Genomic DNA, 22,186 nt, shown 5'->3' on the forward strand with positions numbered 1-22,186 from the left:
AGTGAAAGCGCTTTCCCTGACGGTGGCTCCAGTTTGGGGATGAGTTTTGTGTCCGGCGCGTTGGTGGCAAACTCGGCGACTCGTGTTTGAGGAGCTTGAGGTGGTTTTCAAAGAGCAGGGAGATCCGAACAGGTGTGCCCTTCAGAGCCAGCGATTGAAAAAGTGGTATTTGATTCGCAAGGAGGGAGTGAAACCACTCATGGTTCCTCCCCCCTTTCCCCGAATCATTGTAATCCTTGTTCTCCCTCCTTAACCTCTCCCGCAGTGAGTCGTGGGGCGAAGTGCAGCCTTAGTGATGAGTGCCTTTGAGCCTTAAGGAAGCTGCGTCGGCAGCGTTCGCTACCCCGAGGCCTCATTTGTCAAGAGGTAAACATTGTGTATTTGCAGTTTTGCCAGACGTTGTGCCCATACAGAGGTCTAGCTTGGTGGCTTCCACGAGTTTCAGCACCCTGGCAAAGAAAACAAGACAACCTAGAATATTTCCCTGTTTCCTACAGAGTAAAAAACACATTCTTTACTGCAGTATATAGTCTGGCTGCAAACTACAGTTCCAGTCTTTTTTTCTGTCCATTCCTCCCGTACACGTCAAAGCCTCTCTGAATTTTTTCTGTCCCTGAACAGACCAGTTTCTTTTGAAGTGTCCTGCCAACGGGCTTTTTTTCTCTCAAATGCTTTACTCCCCTTCCTTCTGGCTAAATATTTCAAAATGTAATTCAAATATTACTTTTGTCTCTGAATTCTGTATGTCCCCCCCCCAATACCCACACCAATTTGAGATATTCACTCATTTGTCTCGTAACATTTGTCGCATTGTGTATAATTGAATATACATAGGAATTGTTTTCATATGTCTCTAGCTACTATCACTAGCCTGTGGTTTCCTGTGGATCCAAAACAGGCCAAAGTTTACTCTTCCTTTTTGTATATGCTACAACTAGCCCAATGGTAACAGTAGATTATTTTATTTATTGAGTTCTTACTGTGTCCCAAGTTCTAGGCACTTTATGTATTCTGTACAACCTTTTAGCTTTACAAAAGCCTTTGATATTGATACTTCTAGCCGTGGGGAAAGTGAGCAAATTTAGTTCCCCAAGGCTATACAGCTAGTTAAATGACAGAGCTGGGATTTGGAACCTGGACAATTTGTCCTCATCCCCGGCTGGCTCTTGGCAGTGGTTCTCAACCTCGGGCAGTTTTGCACCAGCGGATATTTGATAACGTCTGGAGACAATTTTGGTTGTCACAACTTGGAGGAGTGGGAGGGGCTCCTGGCATCTAGTGGGTAGAGATCAAGAATGTAGCTAAACACCCCACAGTGCCCAGGGCAGCCCCCATAACAAAGAACTATCCCATGCAAAATGTTAATAGTGCTGAGGTGGAGGAACTTTCTGCAGTATGGCTAATTACCTCAAGTAGGTATCAGTGAAAACAGAGCTTTTCAGACTGTCTGTGGTAAAGGACCAATTTTTTTTTTTAATTTTTAATCAGTCACAACTGATACTTTTGTAAAATACAATTTTTAAAAAACTGAATACTAGCCAAACCCATGAATGAGCCCTAATGTAAACCGTAGACTGGGTGATAGGATGTGTCAATGTCGGTTCAGGGACTGTGGCAAATGCACTGCTCTGGTATGGAATGTTGATAGTAGGGAAGGGGGGGTATGCTCGAATTTTGTACTTTCTGCTGAATTTTTCTGTTAACGTAGAACTTCTCTAAAAAAGAAAGTCTTTTTTTTATGAATTATTAGAAAAATTAAACAAAAAGAAAAAACAAAGCCAGTTATTTTTTGGCCAGATCTAACATATATAAAATTGTTGTCAAATTGCCATAAAAGTTTCTAAATGAATACTTTTAATGTCTGTACTTTAAAAGACTGTAACAAACAGTTTGTAAATCAAATTTGGAGTAGCACTGAATTACATGTTACTGAATAAAGAATATCAAGAAAAACGATGAACAAAACCAAGCTATAAATAAGTGCCAAATGAAAGAGACCGTAAGAGCCCACAGACTTTTAGAGAGCGTCGAGGTGGAGTAGTTAGGAAGGCTTTCAGGTGCAGGTGGCTCATGATCTGGGAGGAGGTTGGGCACAGACAGGAGAGAGCAGCTCGGGTAGAGTATGTGCACTACTCAAAATGTGTTCCGGAAATCCAGTCTATCTGGAGAGGGAGATGCAGTTGAGGAGTAGCGGGAGAGAAGTATGGAAAGCTTGGCAGGTCTAGATTGTTAAGGACTATAAATGTTATGGTAAAGAGTTTGGATGTTATAAGGTAGGTATTACGGAAGGATTTTTCTTTTTTAATTAAAAAAAATTACCTATCTTGTTCCAAAATTTGGGATTGGAAGCAACTTGGTAGGGTTGTTTCCACGCAGTGTCAGCTGCAGTGTATTGGCTCAGGTACATGCGCAAGGCTGGCAATCGTTGGTGTTAGTTATTGGTTGGGAGTTCAGCTGGGGCTTTTGCCTGGGTCTTTAGTTCCTCTCCGTGTTGGCCTTCCTCATAGAGTGCTAGCTGGGTTTCAAGAGCAAATATTCCAAGCAAGGGGAAGTTGCAGCTGCTAGTCTCTTCATATTTGGGCCAGGAAACTGGTACAGAATCATTTCCACCATATTCTACTGCTCAAACCACTGCACAGTCTGTAAGATTTAAGACAAGGGGACATATACTTCTGCACAGTCTGTAAGATTTAAGACAAGGGGACATATACTTCATCTCTCAATAACAAGAGTGAGAAGGAATTTGCACCATTTTTAGTCTCCTAAATGGAATGAGGACTAAATCTCAGCCTTCAATTGTTCTCTCACCTGGATGCTCTTCAGTGAACAACTGTACTGTACATGGCAGTCCTTCCAGGAGAGGTCCACAAGCAAAACTCTCATATGGATTGGTTTTTAAGTAGGGGAAGTATATGGCATGGATGTCAAGTTGAGAGAATTTGACATTTCGGGAATGCAACAGAGGAAACTGGGTGTAGAACAAGGTACCACATTGTTCAAAAGCAGGGTAAAGTGTATTTTAGCTTCCACTGCTTTTTGTAACTGATCTGACATGTAGTCTCCAAGTATGGTTTGTGATCTTTCAGTTAATTCTTTCTTTCCCACTATTTTTGTCTTACGGGAAAAAGAAAAGCTTGAACTTTTCCTTTTAAAATTTGAGAGAATAGATTTATCCAGAGTACCCACTTTAATGTCTGTCTCTAAATCTGCATGTATATTTAAATTGTAGTAATGTGATAAACTCTGAATTTTTAGAAAAGGAATGGTGACTGGTTTCTCTATATATCTAACTATATATGTCTAGAAAAATATGTATATATAATGTACACACCACACATACTTGTGTGTGTGTATGTGGGTTTGTGTTCACGTGTACTATACCAAACGTGTACGTAATTTCTTAGCTATCTGCTCTTTATGATCTAATGCAGCAGTATATATTTTATCCCTCTGTTTCTTTTAGCAGAAATGAGTTTGGTGATAAAGAACTATTAAATGGGGAAAAGGAATTATTCTAAATTTTGTCATTAACATTCTCATCCCCACTCCAGTGCCTGTTTCGTAATGTGTGAGAAGACAGAGTAATCAGTATACTTCTGTGCTTTTGTTAAAATGCACATAACCCAGTAAAAGTTAAAACTTAACTTTTTAATTCTTAATTCCTTATGAGTGAATTTACCACATGAATTTCTACAACGTAGATTCATGGTATAATCCTAAAAATTATCGTCTCCCATCTTTGACGTTAAGTTGAATGATAAATCCATTAAGCCTAAAATAAGAAGGCCTGAATGTTATTCTTTGAGTTGACATTATCTGTGACCAGAGTAAAATAACTTAGCACTATATATTTCCATTTTCTTGAATTTAAATATAGAGATAACGTTATTGTATGGGGGAGTATAAAGAGGTGTAAAAGTGTTTTTACATAAGATTTTTTATTGCCATACAAATGGAAGAAATTTTTAGGAATGAAATTGAATTAGATATCTTTACTCTAATGAGAACCAATGTTATTTGTTTTAAAATATATTTAAATGTTTTAAAAACACACAATACTATCCCAAAACTTTCTTTATGATTTTTTTTTTTACAGGCAAATTTGGAACATTTATACGTAGTCTTTTTAACAAAATGTTTTTAATAAAACAAGTCTTTAGTGTTCTTTTTATCTTTACAGACATTTTGAAGCACTGTTATAGTTGTTCTGTTTACATCAAGATGTCTAGCAAAGCAAATCCTTCTAAGAAAAGGTCTCAACATTTAAAAAGAAATCCAAAAAGAAAAATTGATAATGAAGAAGCGGAGTTATCAGAGAAAGAGGTAATGAAATATCAAGTTTATCATTCAGGACTCTGATTAGAAGTATCTGTTCTATGTAAAGGAGTATGTGAAGACTAAAGGTCAGCTTTACTACAAATTATAGTAATTCATATTCCACATATATTGTTATATGGGAGCTGTTGCAACATGGGTTGTGAAAGTTCTCACATAAAAATTGTTTACCTCAATTTCTAAAGATATTGATCAGAGAATTCTTTAGGGAAGAAGTGCGATGGGGCATTGCTAAGGTGTTTAAATAGGAAGACTGGGAATATAGTATACAGATTCTATGGCATTCATATGTTAAAAGACAAGAGAATCTGTCAATTGATGGAGGAGATTTTTATCAACATAGAGAAAAATTAGTTTCGGAGGAATTAGCTTCTTCCTACCGTAAAAGAAATAATCAACATTTTTTTCTCTATTTACCCTGTATTAGACAATGCCTATATTTGTTTTTCAGGAAAAGTATATAACACTGTTTCACAGGCAAGATGAGTATGATTTCTTTAAAACATTCTTTGACACCATATGAAATTCTATTATACTTTATCACCATTGTTCACGAATTGCTTTAGTATATCCTCTGCTTGTGATAAATACACATCCTTTTTCATTAGAAGTAGCAATATACTTTTTTTCTGTCTTGCCAGAAGATGTATGAATTCTCTCCAACGTACATGACAAATCTATTGCAATAGCAGTATCTTTTCGTCTAATGTTTAATTCTTTGTGCATGCACATGTGTTTTTCCCTCTAGGTTAGAAACACAGCGAAAAAAAATAAAAGTCATCCAAAACACCTGTCTTCTGAAGGTATTCCTTTTCTATGTCTTGTTTAACCTATCTTTCCCAAGCTATCTATATTTATGAAAAAATTCTCAGCATCTTGTTTATGAGTTCTGCATAAGCAAAAGACAGTAATAAACAGTTACATTCTTATTTTTACAAGAATAAGTAGTACTGGTTGGTCAGTTCTTTTGGTCAACTGAAATTTTACTTACCACCTGTAGCAAAATACTGTGTAGGGCTCTAAGTTGAAAGGAGCAAGAGAAATTCAAAGTGTACCCCAGTCTGAATTATTACTGATTTGTGATATACAGACACACCTACTGACTTCTCTTTGAGACAAATATGCTTCTCTTTTGCCACCACTATTTAGATTAGATTGGAACCACTAAGTTTGTCTGGAGTAAATTAGTTTGGAATAGTCATCTTTACTTAAACATCACTTCAGCATGGAAGAATTTTCTACCTCTCCTCACCCTAGACCAAGTTAGGTCCTCCGGTTTTATACTTCCATAGTGCACTGGACTTTTTCTTTTGTAATGCTTTGCATACCTGAAATGTAATTATTTAATCTCCCTTCTCTCCAAAACTAATCTTCATGTGAGCCAATAGTGTACCTCCTTTGTTTATTTTTTTATTTTTTTAAATTTTTTTTGCGGTACGCGGGCCTCTCACTGTTGTGGCCTCTCCCGTTGCGGTGCACAGGCTCTGGACGCACAGGCTCAGCGGCCATGGCTCACAGGCCTAGCCGCTCCGCGGCATGTGGGATCTTCCCGGACCGGGGCACAAACCCTTGTCTCCTGCATTGGCAGGCGGACTCTCAACCACTGCGCCACCAGGGAAGCCCCTTTGTTTATTTTTTATAAGTAGAATAATATCAACAACCTAGTAGACACTGATTATCTGTTTGTGGTTTGGTTAATCTCCTTTGTTTCAGTTGCCATCCAACATTTGGCAGAAATCATTTTCTAGTCTTCTCAATGAAGCCCTTTAATTCAGGTCATTTCTGAGAACCAGACTTTTGTGTTGAATCCTAATAGTTGTAGCTTGGTTCTTTATTTAAGATTGTCTTGAGTTTGTATCCTCAATATCACTTAATAGTATTTTAGTTAACATAACAATAGCATATTCATATTCAACACCTGGCCTGTTATGGCTATGCAATAAAAAGGAAATTAAATAGTTTATACAGCTTCATAGTATTGGTTCTGATAATTCCATTAGCTCTTTTAGATAAATTTATATTTGAATCACTTTTTAAGTAAAAACATACAAACTTCTAGAAAAACCAGAGTCTCTTCTTTCACCGGTGACAGGACAAGCAAAGCATGCTAATCTAAAACAGGTAAAGATCGCAACCCACAAGAGAAAAACCTGGCAACCTCTTTCGAAGAGTAGCAGAGAACATTTGCAAACTATGATGGAATCAGTAATAATGTGAGTATGAAATTTTTTTCCATTTCACTCTTTTTATTTCTGCTTATATGTTTCCTATAGACAGTATCCTTTTAAATGTTATTATCTACTTTATGGTGATAGGGTGTTTTTCTCTTTTGCAAGAAGATTTATTTAATATCTTTTGATGGCCTTAGCATTCAGCAAAAATGTCTTGATTAATTTCAGAAACTTGGAATTTCATCAGTGGAATAAAATTGAAATCTTTGCTTGATCTGCTATCTACAACTTTTTCTGGTGAGGGATACTTTAGGAAGAAGTTAGCTCAAATTAACACTTTATGTGGAAGCTAACATGCCAAAAGGAATACAGAGACAGGATTCTGCCATCAGGGAGCTGAAATCTATCAGAAGAGTCAGGCCTATAAATTAATTACAACAATATAATGTGATAAAAAAAACTTAGATTATTCCTCTGCTTTAAATATATTTAACATAAAAGAAAAAGTGATTGATTCTGCCTGGCTAGTAAAAAGGGGTACTTGAAAGATATCAGAGGGAAAAAGTAAACAGATTATACTAGTTATGTTTCAAACTAATATTTATTCATTCCCTATTTTTTCTCTTCTAGAGCAATTTTGAGTAACAGTATTAGAGAAAATGAAAAAATTCAGTATCATCTGAACTTCCTAAAGAAAAGGTAATACAGTTATGCAATTAAAAAATGATTGAAATATAATTGAAAGGTTAAATGATGATTTGTCAGGAATTTGCGGGGGTGACTTATTGCTAAGATTAGCCACTGTTAATAAAAGAACATTACAGGGCTTCCTTGGTGGCGCAGTGGTTAAGAATCCGCCTGCCAATGCAGGGGACACGGGTTTGAGCCCTGGTCCGGGAAGATCCCACATGCTGCGGAGCAACTAAGCCCATGCGCCACAACTACTGAGCCTGTGCTCTAGAGCCCACGTGCCACAACTACTGAAGCCCGCGTGCCTAGAGCCAGTGCTCCACAACAAAAGAAGCCCCTGCTCACCACAACTAGAGAAAGCTGGCGTGCAGCAATGAAGACCCAACGCAGCCAAAAATAAATAAATAAAATAAATAAATTTATTTAAAAAAAAAAGAACATTACAGCCCTTGGGAGTATGAGGGAAGAAAAAAGAGGATGACAGTATTTCAAACAAAAGAACAAAAATGATACTAATGGTACTCAAAAATAAAGTTATGTTTTTATTCTATCCGTAAGATTGCTGCAACTGTGTGAAACCCTGAAAGTCCCTCCCAAAAAGCAGCAAGATTTAACTCATGTGTCAAGTCTACTGAACATGGAAAGGACACAGCACAGAGCTAATGAAGAGGGTCTGGCATTATTGCAGGTATGAAGTTTGAACAGGGAGTTCTTTAGAGGGGAAGGGGGGAAAGACCAAAAAGTTTTTTAAATTGTCATGATATTCTTCTAATAACAAATACTAGATCTTGGACCAGGTTTTTCATTAACTTTTATTTTTAACAAAGCAAAAACTTTGCCTGAACTTTGGGCCTCTAAAATTAAGACTATTTCTAATATATTTGTAATTAAGTAGCAGTCTTATTTTTTTCATCAGACTTTAAATATCAGATTATAGGAATTCATCACTAAATGCTATAGCATTTCAAAACACATTATATTAGTTTTTCTGTCCTGTATCTGCTACTTTATTGGCAAGAAGAACACAATCATCATCATTACTGTTTTTATAATCATTATAGATAACATGTAATGAGGGCCTTCTATGTTCTAGTCACTGTTCAAAGCACTTTACAGTTATAGCCCTTAATGACTTAAAGAGACCTGTGCTATATTTCACATTTTACAAGTGTGCAAAAGAGACATATTGGCATTTCTAGCTGAACCTTAGAGTGCTCACAGTTATGATGCAAACCTATTAGTCCAATTTCAGGGCAAGTGATTCTTAATCATTATTCTGTAGAAGATAGTGGGAGATAATATTAGCTGTCATGATAAACTGCAGGCTTTTAATTAGTGGATACTTGAACAATTAAGAAAAGCAGCCTCGGGGGCTTATTAAATAATTATTAAAACTAAAACAGATTGGACCATATATCCATTTGCCATTTTGAAGTAGTTTGTAGATATGGTCTTTGTTAGCAACTCAACTTTGTAAAGCAGTAAGTTTGTTAACCTTTGTTAGTAAATACGAGGTGGTGGTAGTTTAAGCAAGGAATGCATCCCTAACGATTTCTAATAACTCACCATTCACAAATAGGTCATTCCAGATTTTCCATATGATTGAGAATAACAATGAAAGGATTTATTTGTGAGCAACAGCTCTACATATATTCTAAATTTATAGAGTGGTATTTTTTAGTGGTTGCCTCACTTTCTTCATTGTATGCGATTGAATTTAACTTTCATCCCAGTGTTACTACTTTGCAAGAGTATATTTTCAGTACTGACACTAGCTCCCCCAGTTAATGAACAGTTGGATAACATTAATATGGGTTATTTTTTAAATTTCAGCTTTGTCTAAGATATAATTGACAAAATTGTAAGATATTTAAAGTGTACATCATGGTTATTTGATGTAACTATACATTGTGAAAGGATTTCCCCCATCTAGTTAATTTCCCTTGTCATCTCACTTTTTTTTTTGTAAGACCATTTAAGTTCTACTCTGTTTCAATTATATAATACAGATTTCAGTTATGTAATATCAGTTATAGTCACCATGTTTTACATTAGATCCGCAAACCTTATTCATTTTAGCTGCAAGTTTGTATCCTTTACTAACTTCTCCCTATTTCCCCCACCCGCCCCCAGCACCTGGCAACCACTTCTGTACTCTCTGATTCTATGAGTTTGACTTTTTTTTAAAGGTTATTTTAAAAGGTTTTAAAGTATAATAATGGTAAATGTTATTTTAACATTTAATATTTGCATAAAGTACTAAATCAGAGATAGTAAATAGTCTTTAATCAGAGACAGTAAATGATAGTGTGATTTTTGTAACGCTGGGAGGCATTTGTCTTTTACACCTAAAACTGGATCTCCGTGTGCCAAAAGCATAAATAGACTTAAATGGAAAAAACTGTTTTTCTATACTCGCAACACTTCTGACACTAAATTTGTGGGGTTTTCATACCAAGCAATTCTCCACTTCTCTGTGGAAACCAACTGGGTGTCCTACAATTCAATTCTAACACTAACTACCTGGAGTTAGCACAGACCCCACAGGTTAAGGGCTCAGTCCCACAGAACTGCCCCCACTTAAGATGCCAGTGCAAGGCCAAGCGTCCTGTACTTCTGACCAACCAAGTATAAATCGGGGCTTCCCATGACCTCCTCCTCCGGTTTGATAATTTGCTAGAACAGCTCACAGAACTCAGGAAAGCACTTTATTTACTATTACAGGTTTATTATCAAGGATACAACTCAGGAACAGCCAGAGGGAAGAGATGCATAGGGCAAGGTATATGGGAAGGGGCACGGAACTCCCATGCCTGTTCAAGCACCTCCATGTGTTCACCAATCTAGAAGCTGTCTGAATCCAGTAATTTAGAGTTTTTATGGAAGCCTCAGCATGTAGGCATATCTATTATTAACTAAATCTCCAGACCCTCTCCCCTTCTCAGAGATCAAGGATCCAGGCTGAATGTTCCAGCCCTCTGATCACAGGATTTAGGTTGCTCGGCAACCAGCCTCCATCCTCTATGAGTTATTCATTAGCATAAATTCAGGTATGGTTGAAAGGGGCTTATTATGAATCACAAAAAGTGTTCCTCCCACTTCTGTCATTCAGAAAATGCCAAGGATTTGGAAGCTCTGTGCCAGGAATCAGGGATGAAAATCAAAGGTATATTTCTTATAACATCACAACAGTCTAATGTTTGCTTGACAGTCAGTTACTCAGTTGAAGCACTGTTGGCATTTTGGGCATAAGAGTTCTTCATTGGCATAAGAGTCTTTGAACTAGGAGTTTATAGGTTTTATCTGTCCAATGTGCCTTACTTAGAATGGCTTTTTCATACTGCAGCCTAGAGTTACTGCTGGTGATGACCTTCCAAAACCTGTATCAGTAAGAGAAGTTGTGTTCATGCAACAAGGACACATTCATTGAACTCTCACTGCTGGTGCTAGGGAAAGGCAGTGGTGAACAAAGTCTTTTAGAGATACCGAGAAGATGGTATAGGACCTGCTGGGGCATAGTTTTTTTTGTTTGTTTTTTAATTCATTTAATTAATTAATTAATTAATTTTTTACTTTTGGCTGCATTGGGTCTTCATTGCTGTGCGCCGGCTCTCTCTAGTTGCAGTGAGCGGGGGCTACTCTTCATTGCAGTGCGCGGGCTTCTCATTGTGGTGGCTTCTTTTGTTGCAGAGCATGGACTCTAGGTGTGCGGGCTTCAGTAGTTGTGGCACGCAGGCTCAGTAGTTGTGGCTCACAGGCTCTAGAGCACAGGCTCAGTAGTTGTGGCACACGGGCTTAGTTGCTCCGCGGCATGTGGGATCTTCCCGGACCAGGGCTGGAACCCGTGTCCCCTGCATTGGCAGGCAGATTCTTAACCACTGCACCACCAGGGAAGCCCTGGGGCATAGTTTTTAATCTCTCTGGATCTCACAACCAGAGTTAACATAAGAAAATATTAGAAGAAGGACAAAAAGTAACATTTCTACAGACAACAAAAGCATGCCAAAAATATGTGTTCACAAAACAGATGAATGCTAACCTAATTTCCCAAGTGAGCTGAAAGAAATTTAGAAAAAGAATAGAAGGTATGAAAAAAGTCATAAATATTAGAAATAATAAAAAATGAAGCTATGGAATTCAGGAAAGAATTAGAGCTAAAGGAAAAAAAACTTTCAGTAATGCAGACTAAATTAGAAGGAGCAATAAGCAAATGAACAGAACAAATAATACTTAAATAAAAGGTAAAGTAAGGAGAAAATTTTAAGACTCAAAAAGAAAGAATGACATTTTTTTAAGGTATTGAGAAAAAGTGACAAATATAAAAGTTTGGCAAAAAAGACACAGCATGGGTATGGTATGAATACCCAAAGAAGATAACCAAAGCAATGGAACAAAATTAATTTTTTTAATTATACTGAAAAATTTTAGTTCTTATTACATTAACCCTTTCCTTTATTCAGTGCTATTATTCATTCCCTTCTGTAGTGTGTTGAATGGTGGCCCACCAAAAGATATGTCTAAGTCCTAATGCCTGGAACCCATGAATGTGACGTTATTTGGTTTAATAAGTGTAGCTCACAGACCCAAAGTCTTGGGTACTCAGGGATTAGCACACTATTCCTATAAGGGCCAGGTGATAAACATTTTACTCTTTGTGAGCCATGTATGGTCTTTGTCGCATAGTCTTGTTTTGTTTTTTAACCATCCTTTAGAAATGTAAAAACCATTCATAGCTCTTGGACTGATCAAAAACAGCCTATGGGCAGTTGCAGACCTCTGCAGGTACCTTTTTTAATGGTTACTAGAAGCCATAATATATTTGTTGAGGAAAATTACTGTAGTTGACGGTAAAAATTCGGCTTCCAGTATTTGGAGAATGATGTAGACGTAAGTATCAGCCATATCGCTCCGCAGGATTTAAGAGTTATTATTTCTGTATGACTTCTGTGTGGCTTCTTTACTTGTTCCCTGATCCCCAGGGGCAGTGCTATCCTTGGCTGTTGCTAGGACTAGATTTGAAAGCAGTGCAGTACTTAATACCATTTAGAAACCTGGAAGCTGGCTAACTCTATGTGTGGCCTGCAATCCGTACACCCCTGATATCATTATACTCATTTCATTCATTTCTTATTTTCTCTTTGTTTTCCCCCATAAGATATATATATTTTTTTTAGGTGGGAAACTGCCACTCATTTTCTATTACTATCTCTGCCCTAATGTTCAGCATTTCTTTCTTTTGGCAAATGAAAATAGCACTCAGATGTTCCTAAATTAAAGTTAGAGTTTCTCTGCTGTTACATACCGCTTAAGGAATGCTCCTGTACCTGTTGCCATCAGTCCTTGGGCTCTGCTAGATTCACACAGGTCTTCCAGGATATCTGATGCCCGCAGTTTTGGTAAGCTTTTGAGGAAAGCGTCACATACATCTTTGTTCCATTGGTAAATCAATTTCTAGGGAGTCTGTTTTCTGAAAGAAAAATTATCAGTTTCTTCCAGAAGTGTTTCAATATATAAGGTGTTTTTAAAATATGTATGTATATATTAATAGCTGTTTGGGTTTCATTTAATAGTATATTTAATTTAAAATATTAGCTTTCTCTCTCTGATGCAGGAAGAAACAGATAAAATGCTGGAGACCGTAGAGTCAATGACTGGGGATATTCACAGCCTAAAGAACAAAGTTCATGTTCTGAGAAGTGAGGTAGAAGAAGAGGAAAGGAAGGTAAAACAGGTAATTGTTTTAAAAAAAAGTATCGCTAGAATCTGGATATAATTTTTCATGATTAGATTCTACCCAGACAGCTTTTGAGTGTGATAAGAGAAGTCAGCCTTTTGAAATAATCTAGCTTTATGAAATAATCTGTAGCTTTCTTTTTCTACTTTAGATGTTTCAAATAGATAGAGAGGTACTCTCTCTTCCCGAACTTTCTCAGAAGAGTCTCAAAGCACCCATACTTCAGGTAAGTACCAATTTACCATATTAACTGCATCACCAGTTACGAATTGTATATATGTATAATCGTTATACATATAAGTGTATAAGTATAATCATTCTTGTCAATAGCGGTATAGCATTCCATTGTATGGATGTGCCATAATGTAGTAATTTGTGAAAATGATGGAAATAAATAATTTTTGCTACTACAGGTAATACTAGGAACATCCTTGCGCATATATCTTTACACATTTGTGCAGTCATGGCTGTAGGACGGGTTTCTGGAAGCAGATCCTGACAGCTGCTTTTGTTTGTGCTTCTGATAATGGCATGTGCAGCTTTTCCTAAGACAGTTCTGTGTCCACATTTGTGCAGTCATGGCTGTAGGAGGGGTTTCTGAAAGCAAATCCTGACAGCTGCTTTTGTTTGTGCTTCTGATAATGGCGCGTGCAACTTTTCGTAAGACAGTACTGTGTCCCATTTGGGTGTACACAGCACAATGCTAACTTACCTTTGCAAAGGACTCCCATAGGTATTATAGTGTAAGTGTTTACAGTGGTAGAAAGGCTTTACGTTTCCCCAGAAAGTAACAAAATTTTCCTGTCTCAAATCTACCTAGGGTGAGAGGAATGGGAATGGGCAGAGGGAAAACAGAATACCATAGATTTAAAAGTAGAATGGCAGTGAGTTGATGATAATTGAAACTGAGTGAAGATTATATGAGGTTTATTATACCATTCTCTCTAAATAACATACATATAACATTTTTCATAATGAAAGGTTAAAAACTAATTATATGGGTAAAGGTAGTCAAAAGGTACACACTTCCAGTTATTTATAAATAAGTCATGGGGATGTAATGGACAGAATGGTGACTAGAGTTAATACTGTATTGTATATTTGGAAGTTGCTAAGAGAGTAGATCTAAAAGTTCTCATCACAAGGAAGAAAAAGTTTGTAACTGTGTTTGGTGATAGATGTTAACTAGACTTACTGTGGTGATCATTTTGCAGTGTATACAAATGTCAAATCATTATGCCGTCTGCCTGAAGCTAATATAATGGTAATATTGATTATCAAAAAAATAAAATTTAAAAAATGAATTATTGTCATGCTCACAGAAAGAAATTTTGATGCTAATTCCAAACCAGAACGCTCTTCTGAAGGACTTAGATGTTCTCCATAATTCACCCCAGATGAAAAACATGTTAACTTTCATTGAAGAAGTCTATAAAAGACTGGATGCCTCTTAAAGAGTTTATCGTCTTGTTTTGTTTGTAGATTGTTCCATATGAATTTAATGTTTACGAATTTGTAAAAATGTTATTCTACGTGATATTGCCGGGGCTGAGGCTTCTTCAGGATTCTCGTAATATGCACTTTAAAATTAACCTCTATAAATCTACCATTAACCTGTATACATCTAATGTAGGCCTTGAAAACTGTTTTTATCAATTCCCACATCTAGGAACTCACATTTATGTTGCTGTATTTCCAGTTATTTGCCTTAAACCCTAAAATGAGAACAGCCACAATCTGATGGTTTATAATGGCTGAATAGAGTTCATTTATTGGTTAGTGCAGAGGAAATATGATACTGTGACTTAACATATGTAAAGTGTTTATAGTGCCTAGCACATAAACATGTAAGTGTTTGGTATCAATATTGTTTTTTAGCTGATGACTTGCATTTTCTGTCTGGTCATGTGGAACTCTAGAAGTCCCCAAATGCCTTTGCTCTTTTACATAACTCCCTAGACTTTTTGTGGCATAATTAATATCTGCCAGGTGTCTTTAACTTTAGAGGTAGCATGAACATTTTATTTCTTTGGTTAGGTTAGTGAATAGATGTTGAATATTTATTTTCTACTCTCATCAGAGCATACCTTTATTTCATAAAATTGTTAAAAACGAACCCAATTTCATTTATTCCCTTAAAATAAACACCAAACCAAAAAAAAATCCCTTCTTTCTAAATCTTTTCTCATTGTGATAATAAGCATATACACGTGAAGAAATTATCACTTAAATATATTAAAAATCATTTTTAACCAACCACAGTATATTGTCTGGGTTGCTTTTATCTGTTTATAAAATAAAATAACTGTAATTTAATTACTTTTCTGTCTAACCTAGAATGTTTTGTCAGTTAATTTAGAGGGTGCTATAATTTTGTTAATGCCCTCCAGGCTGAGACCACCAGGAAGACAGCTTCAGTTAAATTTTAAGTTGGATTTAGTGCTCACTGCAGTGAGGGAGACCACACGTCATGGGGAACCCTGGGCAGCTCAGCAAAAGCGTCAAAAAAAAGATCTTAGGAAATAATGGTCAAAAAGGACCTTAATGGATCTTAAGGGAAATAAAGTCTTCAAGAAAGGAAACCTATAGTGCAGCATTTAAAGAGAACATTACAGTATATACTTTGGACTGTCTGCTACATGCCAGGCAAAGCAACTAAAGGAAAAAGGTTTCACAACATGTCTTAAAACTTAAAAACCCTTGTGTTTTTAGACTGGCAAGTAGAGCCCCAAATCACTTTTATCATTAACCATGACATTTATAATCGCTTTTGGTGGGGATGAAGGAGTTACATTAAGTCTGCTGTTTCCCTCAGAACATCTGTTTAACAGCTGATTGAAAGTCAACAGGAATTTCAACTTACCACTGTTGCTGAGGGGTAGTTCTCTACCATGCATAAACTGGTCATACTACCCTCTTGTAGCTTTGAAAAGTACATGATCTAATTTTGAGAGACGTACAGTATCTTCTGGCAGGTAGCAGGCAACATACACAATATTTTCTTCAAAGGTTGAATTGTGGTATACTCTTTGTGAAGAATTTAAGAGTTAATTACAGACCCAAATAAAATTGAAATTCAACTGCAAAAGGTCCCAGTAATTCAGATGGTCATCTTATGTAGTATCCTCATCTGTCTAAATTCTCACATACACAGGCCATGCCAACTATCATATACCTTCTCTCCGGTGACTGATAAGTGCCCATGCCAGAAACTTTAAATTCTAAAAGATAAATATTTTGGAATGGAGCCTATATGGTGTAAAAATGTGGCTTGTAATAAAGATAGAATATCAAATAAAATGTAGAGAAAATAAATTATTCAATAAATGGTCTTGAGAAAGCTAGCGAACCAACCGCACTGGGGATGGCGGTGGAGGGTGGTGGTAAATATTCCTACTTTATGACAGAATAGATTCAAAATAAATAAAATTAAATAGAAAAATAGAAACTGAATAGAATTTATGAATAAATAACTGATGTCAGTGTAGATAAAGCCCGACAGACATACTTGTTTTGTAGTACTTCACTTTATTGCATTTCGCAGATGCTGTATTTTTTACATACTGAAGGTTTGTGGCCACCCTGTTTTGAGCAAGTCTATTGATGCCATTTTTCCAACACCATTATATTTTAATTAAGGTATATACGTTTTTTAAGATATAATACTGTTGTACACTTAGTAGACTACAGTACAATGTACACGAAACTTTCATATTCACTGTGAAGCCAAAAAATTGTTGCAAGATTTGCTTTATTGTGGTGGTCTGGAACTGAACCTGCAGTATCTCTGAGGTATGCCTGTATTATTCATATAAACAGAGACAAAACCATAAAGAAAAAAAAATTAATAGATCATTACATAAAACTGAACTTTTTAAAATAAAAATTAGAAAACCAAGCCAAAGACACAGCACAGACTGAAAAATATCTATAGCATATATAAAACAAAAATAACATCTTTATTCATAAAGAGCTCTAAAATACCAGTAAAAAATAGATTAAATACCAATAGGGAAATGGGCAATTCTCAGAAGAAAATACATAAATGGCCAGTAAGTACTTGAAAGATTTTCAACCTTAAAATAATCATGTAAATGCAAATTAAAACAGCAAAACTTGGGCTTCCCTGGTGGCGTGGTGGTTGAGAGTCCGCCTGCCGATGCAGGGGATGCGGGTTCGTGCCCTGGTCTGGGAGGATCCCGCGTGCCGCGGAGCGGCTGGGCCCGTGAGCCATGGCTGCTGAGCCTGCGCGTCCGGAGCCTGTGCCCCGCAACGGGAGAGGCCACAGCAGTGAGAGGCCCGCGTAACGCAAAAAAAAAAAAAAAAAAAAAAAAAAATGTAAAACAGCAAAACTTTTTCACCTATCAGATTGGAAAAGATTGACAAAGGCTGAAAGGGAAAGTCGCTGAACATACAGGAAAATGGGTCCCCAATAATGCTGCTGAAGGAAGGAGGGAAAATGTTGTAATTTGGGGTGGGGGAAGGCAGCCTGTACAGATGTTACAGAAACACAGTTTACTGTCAGTCATTTAAAATTATTATTTTATATGGGTTCTACCATTCTCCAGCTTTCCGTTGGGCATATGTTTAACAAACAGGTTTTGCTTAAATATGAGACACCTGCCCAGCAACCTAAAATTAAGGGATTTACTTTCTTTCATTTGGACAGAATTTCTTGGCATTCTCTATTTACCAGAAATAAATGCAGGTGCACCTGTCAACATTAATATTTGAATCATTTAGGTTGGCTTAGTTTCCAAACAGAAGTATCCTAAATCCTCTCAGGTTTCATTCATTGTCAAGAAATTCAGCTTTAAGGAAGAGAGAGGAAAGAAGGAAAGCAAAAGCAGAGAGAAATTCAAATTTCCCATTTGTGCTTTATTCTGTCCTAAGTGACTGATACATTTTTCTGTTCTAACTAGTTTTCTCATTAAGAGTTGCTACCCTTGAATGTATTTCTCCCCACTTAACCACCACACAACCACTTTCTCTTGCCTTAGGTGTTTGTCTCCTCATTAAAGTGACAGCTGTTTGTAGCAACTGTATCCAAAGACTGGTTATACTTGTTAAAATTGGACAAAGAGGAAGATGAAGGAGGGACGTTTTCCAAATACAATAAAACTACCATAGAGCACTTTTTTTACATAGACTTTATTCCTTTTTTAACTAACAGAAACAAATGTGCCTTAGCCAGTTTTACCCATTTCCACCCCCAAGGAGGTCCTTAAAATTAAGGTAAGTTTTCAAATGGAATGACAGTGCTGTATAACAAAAATAACAATGGTTAAAATGGCTGATATTTATTGATATGTGCTATATGCCAGGCACTATTCTAAGCCCATTACATGTATACATGCATTTATACCAATGTTTAATCCTAATAACAACCCTATGGGGATTAAACTTCGTAGCAATCACTGTTATTCCCATCCTGCATAATCAGAGACAAAGGAAGCTAAGTAACTTTGTTTTAAGATCACTCAAATAGTAAGTGGTGATAGAGCTAGGAAGTAAAAAAGGTCAGGCTGTTTGTCCTTTAGAGTTTCCCACAGTCTGTTTACTGTCCTGTCCCTGAGATGTTGTTTTAAATTTTCCTCGATCCCCAGTCAGACTTTTTAAAATCAGATTTATTTCTGCATAGGAAGTTAGACAGTTTGTCTGTTTTTTTTTTTAATAAAATTTTTAAATTTTTATTTATTTTTGGCTGTGTTGGGTCTTCGTTGCTGCATGTGGGCTTTCTCTAGTTGCGGCGAGCGGGTCTATTCTTTGTTGTACATGGGCTTCTCATTGTGGTGGCTTCTCTTGTTGTGGAGCATGGGCTCTAGGCACAGGGGCTTCAGTAGTTGCAGCACGCGGGCTGCAGTAGTTGTGGCACGTGGGCTCAGTAGTTGTGGCTCGTGGGCTCTAGAGCACAGGCTCAGTAGTTGTGGTGCACGGGCTTAATTACTCCGCGGCATGTGGAATCTTCCCGGACCAGGGCTCGAACCCGCATTGGGAGGCGGATTCTTATTCACTGCACCACCAGGGAAGTCCTACAGTTTGTCTTTAACACCTACATCATTACCCAAATTTGGACACCTTATTTTGGATATCTGCCCTTCACATACAAGGTCATAGTCTCCACTGTCACTCCTGAAACACATGTGTTAGTGTTTTTATTTGCAGTGACATTTCTGCCTGAGGCTTCTTTGACTTTGTTTTGAAGTTTATTTTCAAGAATTAAATGAAAAAGCCTATTGAGCCCGTTATTGCTTGTATTTATTTATTCTTTCCCCCTGCTTAGTTGTTAGATGAGTGACCCAGTGCCAGAGCCCACAGAATGCCTGGAATGTGAGCTAACACTGCAGAACCACTAATAGAAAGAAAACACAAAAGTGTTCTTTATAAAGAAGGACATAGTGAGAATGACATTACCAGGCTCTTAAGTGGGGATGGTTTTAGGACACTGATAATTTCAAGAGTGGAAGCAAATTCGGAAGCACAACCAGCCCCAGAGAGTTGCAACTAAGTAATCCATCTCAGTTCTCAGAAATTGCACCAATTTTTATCTTTTCTTTTTTTTTTTCTTTTTTATCTTAATGTCATGGGTTTTTTAACCTTTTTCCAGATCTTTTAGGGAAAGGTCTGGAAGAGCTAGCATTTCTTGAGCATCTACGTATGCCTAGAATATTAAGAAATTTGTATTTCTTTTTCTGGTCATGGATGCATAAAGATAGAAATTCTATCCTAAAACGTTTATTTTTTACCAAGGAAACGATTAGGGGCCCAAGAATCTGGACTTGTTTAAGGCCCTCAGAGAGGGTGTCAGCAATTTCAGGAGTTAATAAGATCAAGTCTGAGATCTGTTTTACAGAAAAATGAAATACTTGCCTCATCTATTCTGAGGACAATAACAAAGGGGCATAAAATTCGAAGGAAAGACTTAAATTTAATATAATGAGTGTTGTGTCCTATCCGAAATGAAACCCTAAAAGATGTTTATAAGTGGTGAGTGACAGATTCTAATTTATTGAAAATATTCTGGTATTTGCAAGGCACTATCTCGAGGATGATTTCTCAGTTTGAGTCGGTATAAAGAGAAGTAGTTGTTTGTGGTCCCGTGATACCGAGTTCGTATTTCTTCTCATGTCATTTTCTTCGAGAATGAGTTCTTCCGCACGACTAACCTACCTGTGTTGCTGATGCTTATCTACTCAACCGGACTTGGTCTTGGGGCGGCAGTGAACAGTGTCATTGGTACATTGCCAACCTCATCTCCTGCTTCCCGAGTGTGTGTCCATGATGACAAGGGGAACCCCGTGTCTTGGTCTGTCACAGACCAGTTTGCTACCATGTGCCATGGCTAAACCCTGCCAGAGCATCGCAGGAAAGGTTACAGCCAGCTGGTGGCCCTCACGCTGGCCAGGAAGTTGCGAAGCCAGGGATTCCCCTCTCAGGGCAATGTCCTGGATGACAACGTGTTCTCCATCAGCCTCCTAAACAGCATTCAAGCCGAGTTCTTGCCTGGTCGATTCTATAGGCTTATTCTCACCCCTGCAGCTTTCTCTGGGCAAGTTCACCCCTAGCCCATTAGAACTCCAGGAATTTTCTTCCTTTTTCTGAACATACACATGCTCCTAGCTGTCAATGAGGGGAAAAATTAAAACTAGAATCAGGAGAACCTTAAATTTTTGAAAAGGACCAGAAGACAAGCAGGGTTAGGCTGGGAATGCCTAACTCTCCCTGTCTCAAGTTTCTAAAGTAATGACTATAGGGGTCAGAGACAGCTATGGGTAAAAACAGGATAATTATCTTCCTTTGCGATCCACTGTAGGAAGAAGGTTCTAAAGTCAGAGGGTCTTCGCAAAGGAGCAGAAATGACTGCATGAGAACAAGTGATTTAACACGGCAGCACGTGGCTACTGCTTCCTTATTGCTGCTTGGGCTTCTGCTCGGTGTTCTCATTACCACGTCAGTTCCCTACAACCCAAAATAATGCTCCCCTGTGCCTGCCACTGCTGTTTCCCCAAACGCTCTTCCTACCACCTGTGACTCAAGTTCTCTGTAGAATATTCTGCTTTTTTCCCTTTAATTACTGTCTCTCCACTTCTGCCTAGGACTCTAGCATATAGTTCTTCCCTGGAAATGTTTGAATGCAGTGGTTCTCACCTTTTAGTGCCCTTCAGAATCACCCGGAGGGCAGGTTGCAACACAGATGGCTGAGCCTCTCCCCACAGCCCCTGATTCAGTAAGTCCGAGGTCAGGCCTGAGAATTTGTACTGCTAACAAGCTTCCATTTCTCAGTTGCCTTGGATGGAGGAATGAAGATACGGGCATTTTAAAAGCTAGAAACAAACGAACAACAACAAAAACAAATACATCAATAAAAAAATTTTTTAAAAAGCTCGAAACAGACGATGTCGGCATAGGACTGGACATTGCCTATCACCTATTCCAGCCCCCTTGTTTATAATCTGCTTTCTCATGGGAAACTAAGATGCATATGTAGGTGTGAATCTGGATATGCAAATGCACATGTAAACATACATACACATATATTTACATTTATTTCATGTTTCTGTATGCATATGTACATACTCAGAGAATTTTGATAAGATAAACTTTAATTCTCTCATTACATATGAAGATTTGCGGGCCAAAGAAAATAAATGACTTCTTTGAGATCATACAGATAATCAGTGCTAGAGGCGGAGCCAGAACAGTGTTACTTTGATTTCAACCTTTTTTTTCCCTAAGCCAAGTATCTTTTTCATAAAGGAAATTTAAATGATTAAATTGATTAAATGATTATAATCAATACTCTTATTAGTCTTTTATCCTTATCAGAATTTTTGTTTTAATTTGGATTCCAATTGATTATGTATGCATATCTTTCAAGGAAAATAAAGGAAGAGATAAACATCACAAGCTATGTTCTTCTATCTGCAATAAAAGCAGACACAAACACAATGGTTGGATTTATCTAGTCTGGATAAAGTTGACTTAGCCATATGGAAAATATTGGTTTCTTACCCCATGGAGGTCACAAACATCCCGACTACAAAGATTAGAGGAAATCTAAATTTTAGGTGTTTATTCTTAGAAAAGTAAAGAAACTGGCTGAAGGAGAGCTTTGTTTTAATAAAAAAATATGATTCCTTGGGAGTGACAGTATGCTTAGGTCACCATGAGCCAGTTGTTACCTAGAGGCTTGTCGTTGGTGCCAGAGGGAAGAGGTCTAAGTAACTGGGGTCCATAAATCTCTCGGGAGAATGTG

The 22,186-nt window shown here is 37.4% G+C and overlaps 1 protein-coding gene across 5 annotated transcripts in view; it reads left to right on the forward strand.

Annotated features, from left to right (window-relative positions):
• Window positions 1–22,186, forward strand: part of CENPQ (centromere protein Q) — a 47,069-nt gene that overhangs the window by 420 nt on the left and 24,463 nt on the right. For 4 of the 5 annotated variants that reach the window (XM_030870508.3, XM_030870513.3, XM_060308465.2 and 1 more), the window contains exons 2-8: window positions 4,181–4,323; window positions 5,084–5,138; window positions 6,428–6,548; window positions 7,137–7,205; window positions 7,755–7,884; window positions 12,808–12,927; window positions 13,082–13,156. In XM_030870508.3, coding sequence (XP_030726368.3) covers window positions 4,181–4,323; window positions 5,084–5,138; window positions 6,428–6,548; window positions 7,137–7,205; window positions 7,755–7,884; window positions 12,808–12,927; window positions 13,082–13,156 — 713 coding nt within the window. Of the gene's footprint in view, window positions 1–4,180; window positions 4,324–5,083; window positions 5,139–6,427; window positions 6,549–7,136; window positions 7,206–7,754; window positions 7,885–12,807; window positions 12,928–13,081; window positions 13,157–14,252; window positions 16,293–22,186 lie in introns of those variants that run through there. The other variant, XM_030870510.3, reaches the window with a different exon arrangement.

The sequence above is a fragment of the Globicephala melas genome, chromosome 11, assembly GCF_963455315.2.
Source record: "Globicephala melas chromosome 11, mGloMel1.2, whole genome shotgun sequence".
Classification (NCBI taxonomy): Eukaryota; Metazoa; Chordata; class Mammalia; order Artiodactyla; family Delphinidae; genus Globicephala; species Globicephala melas.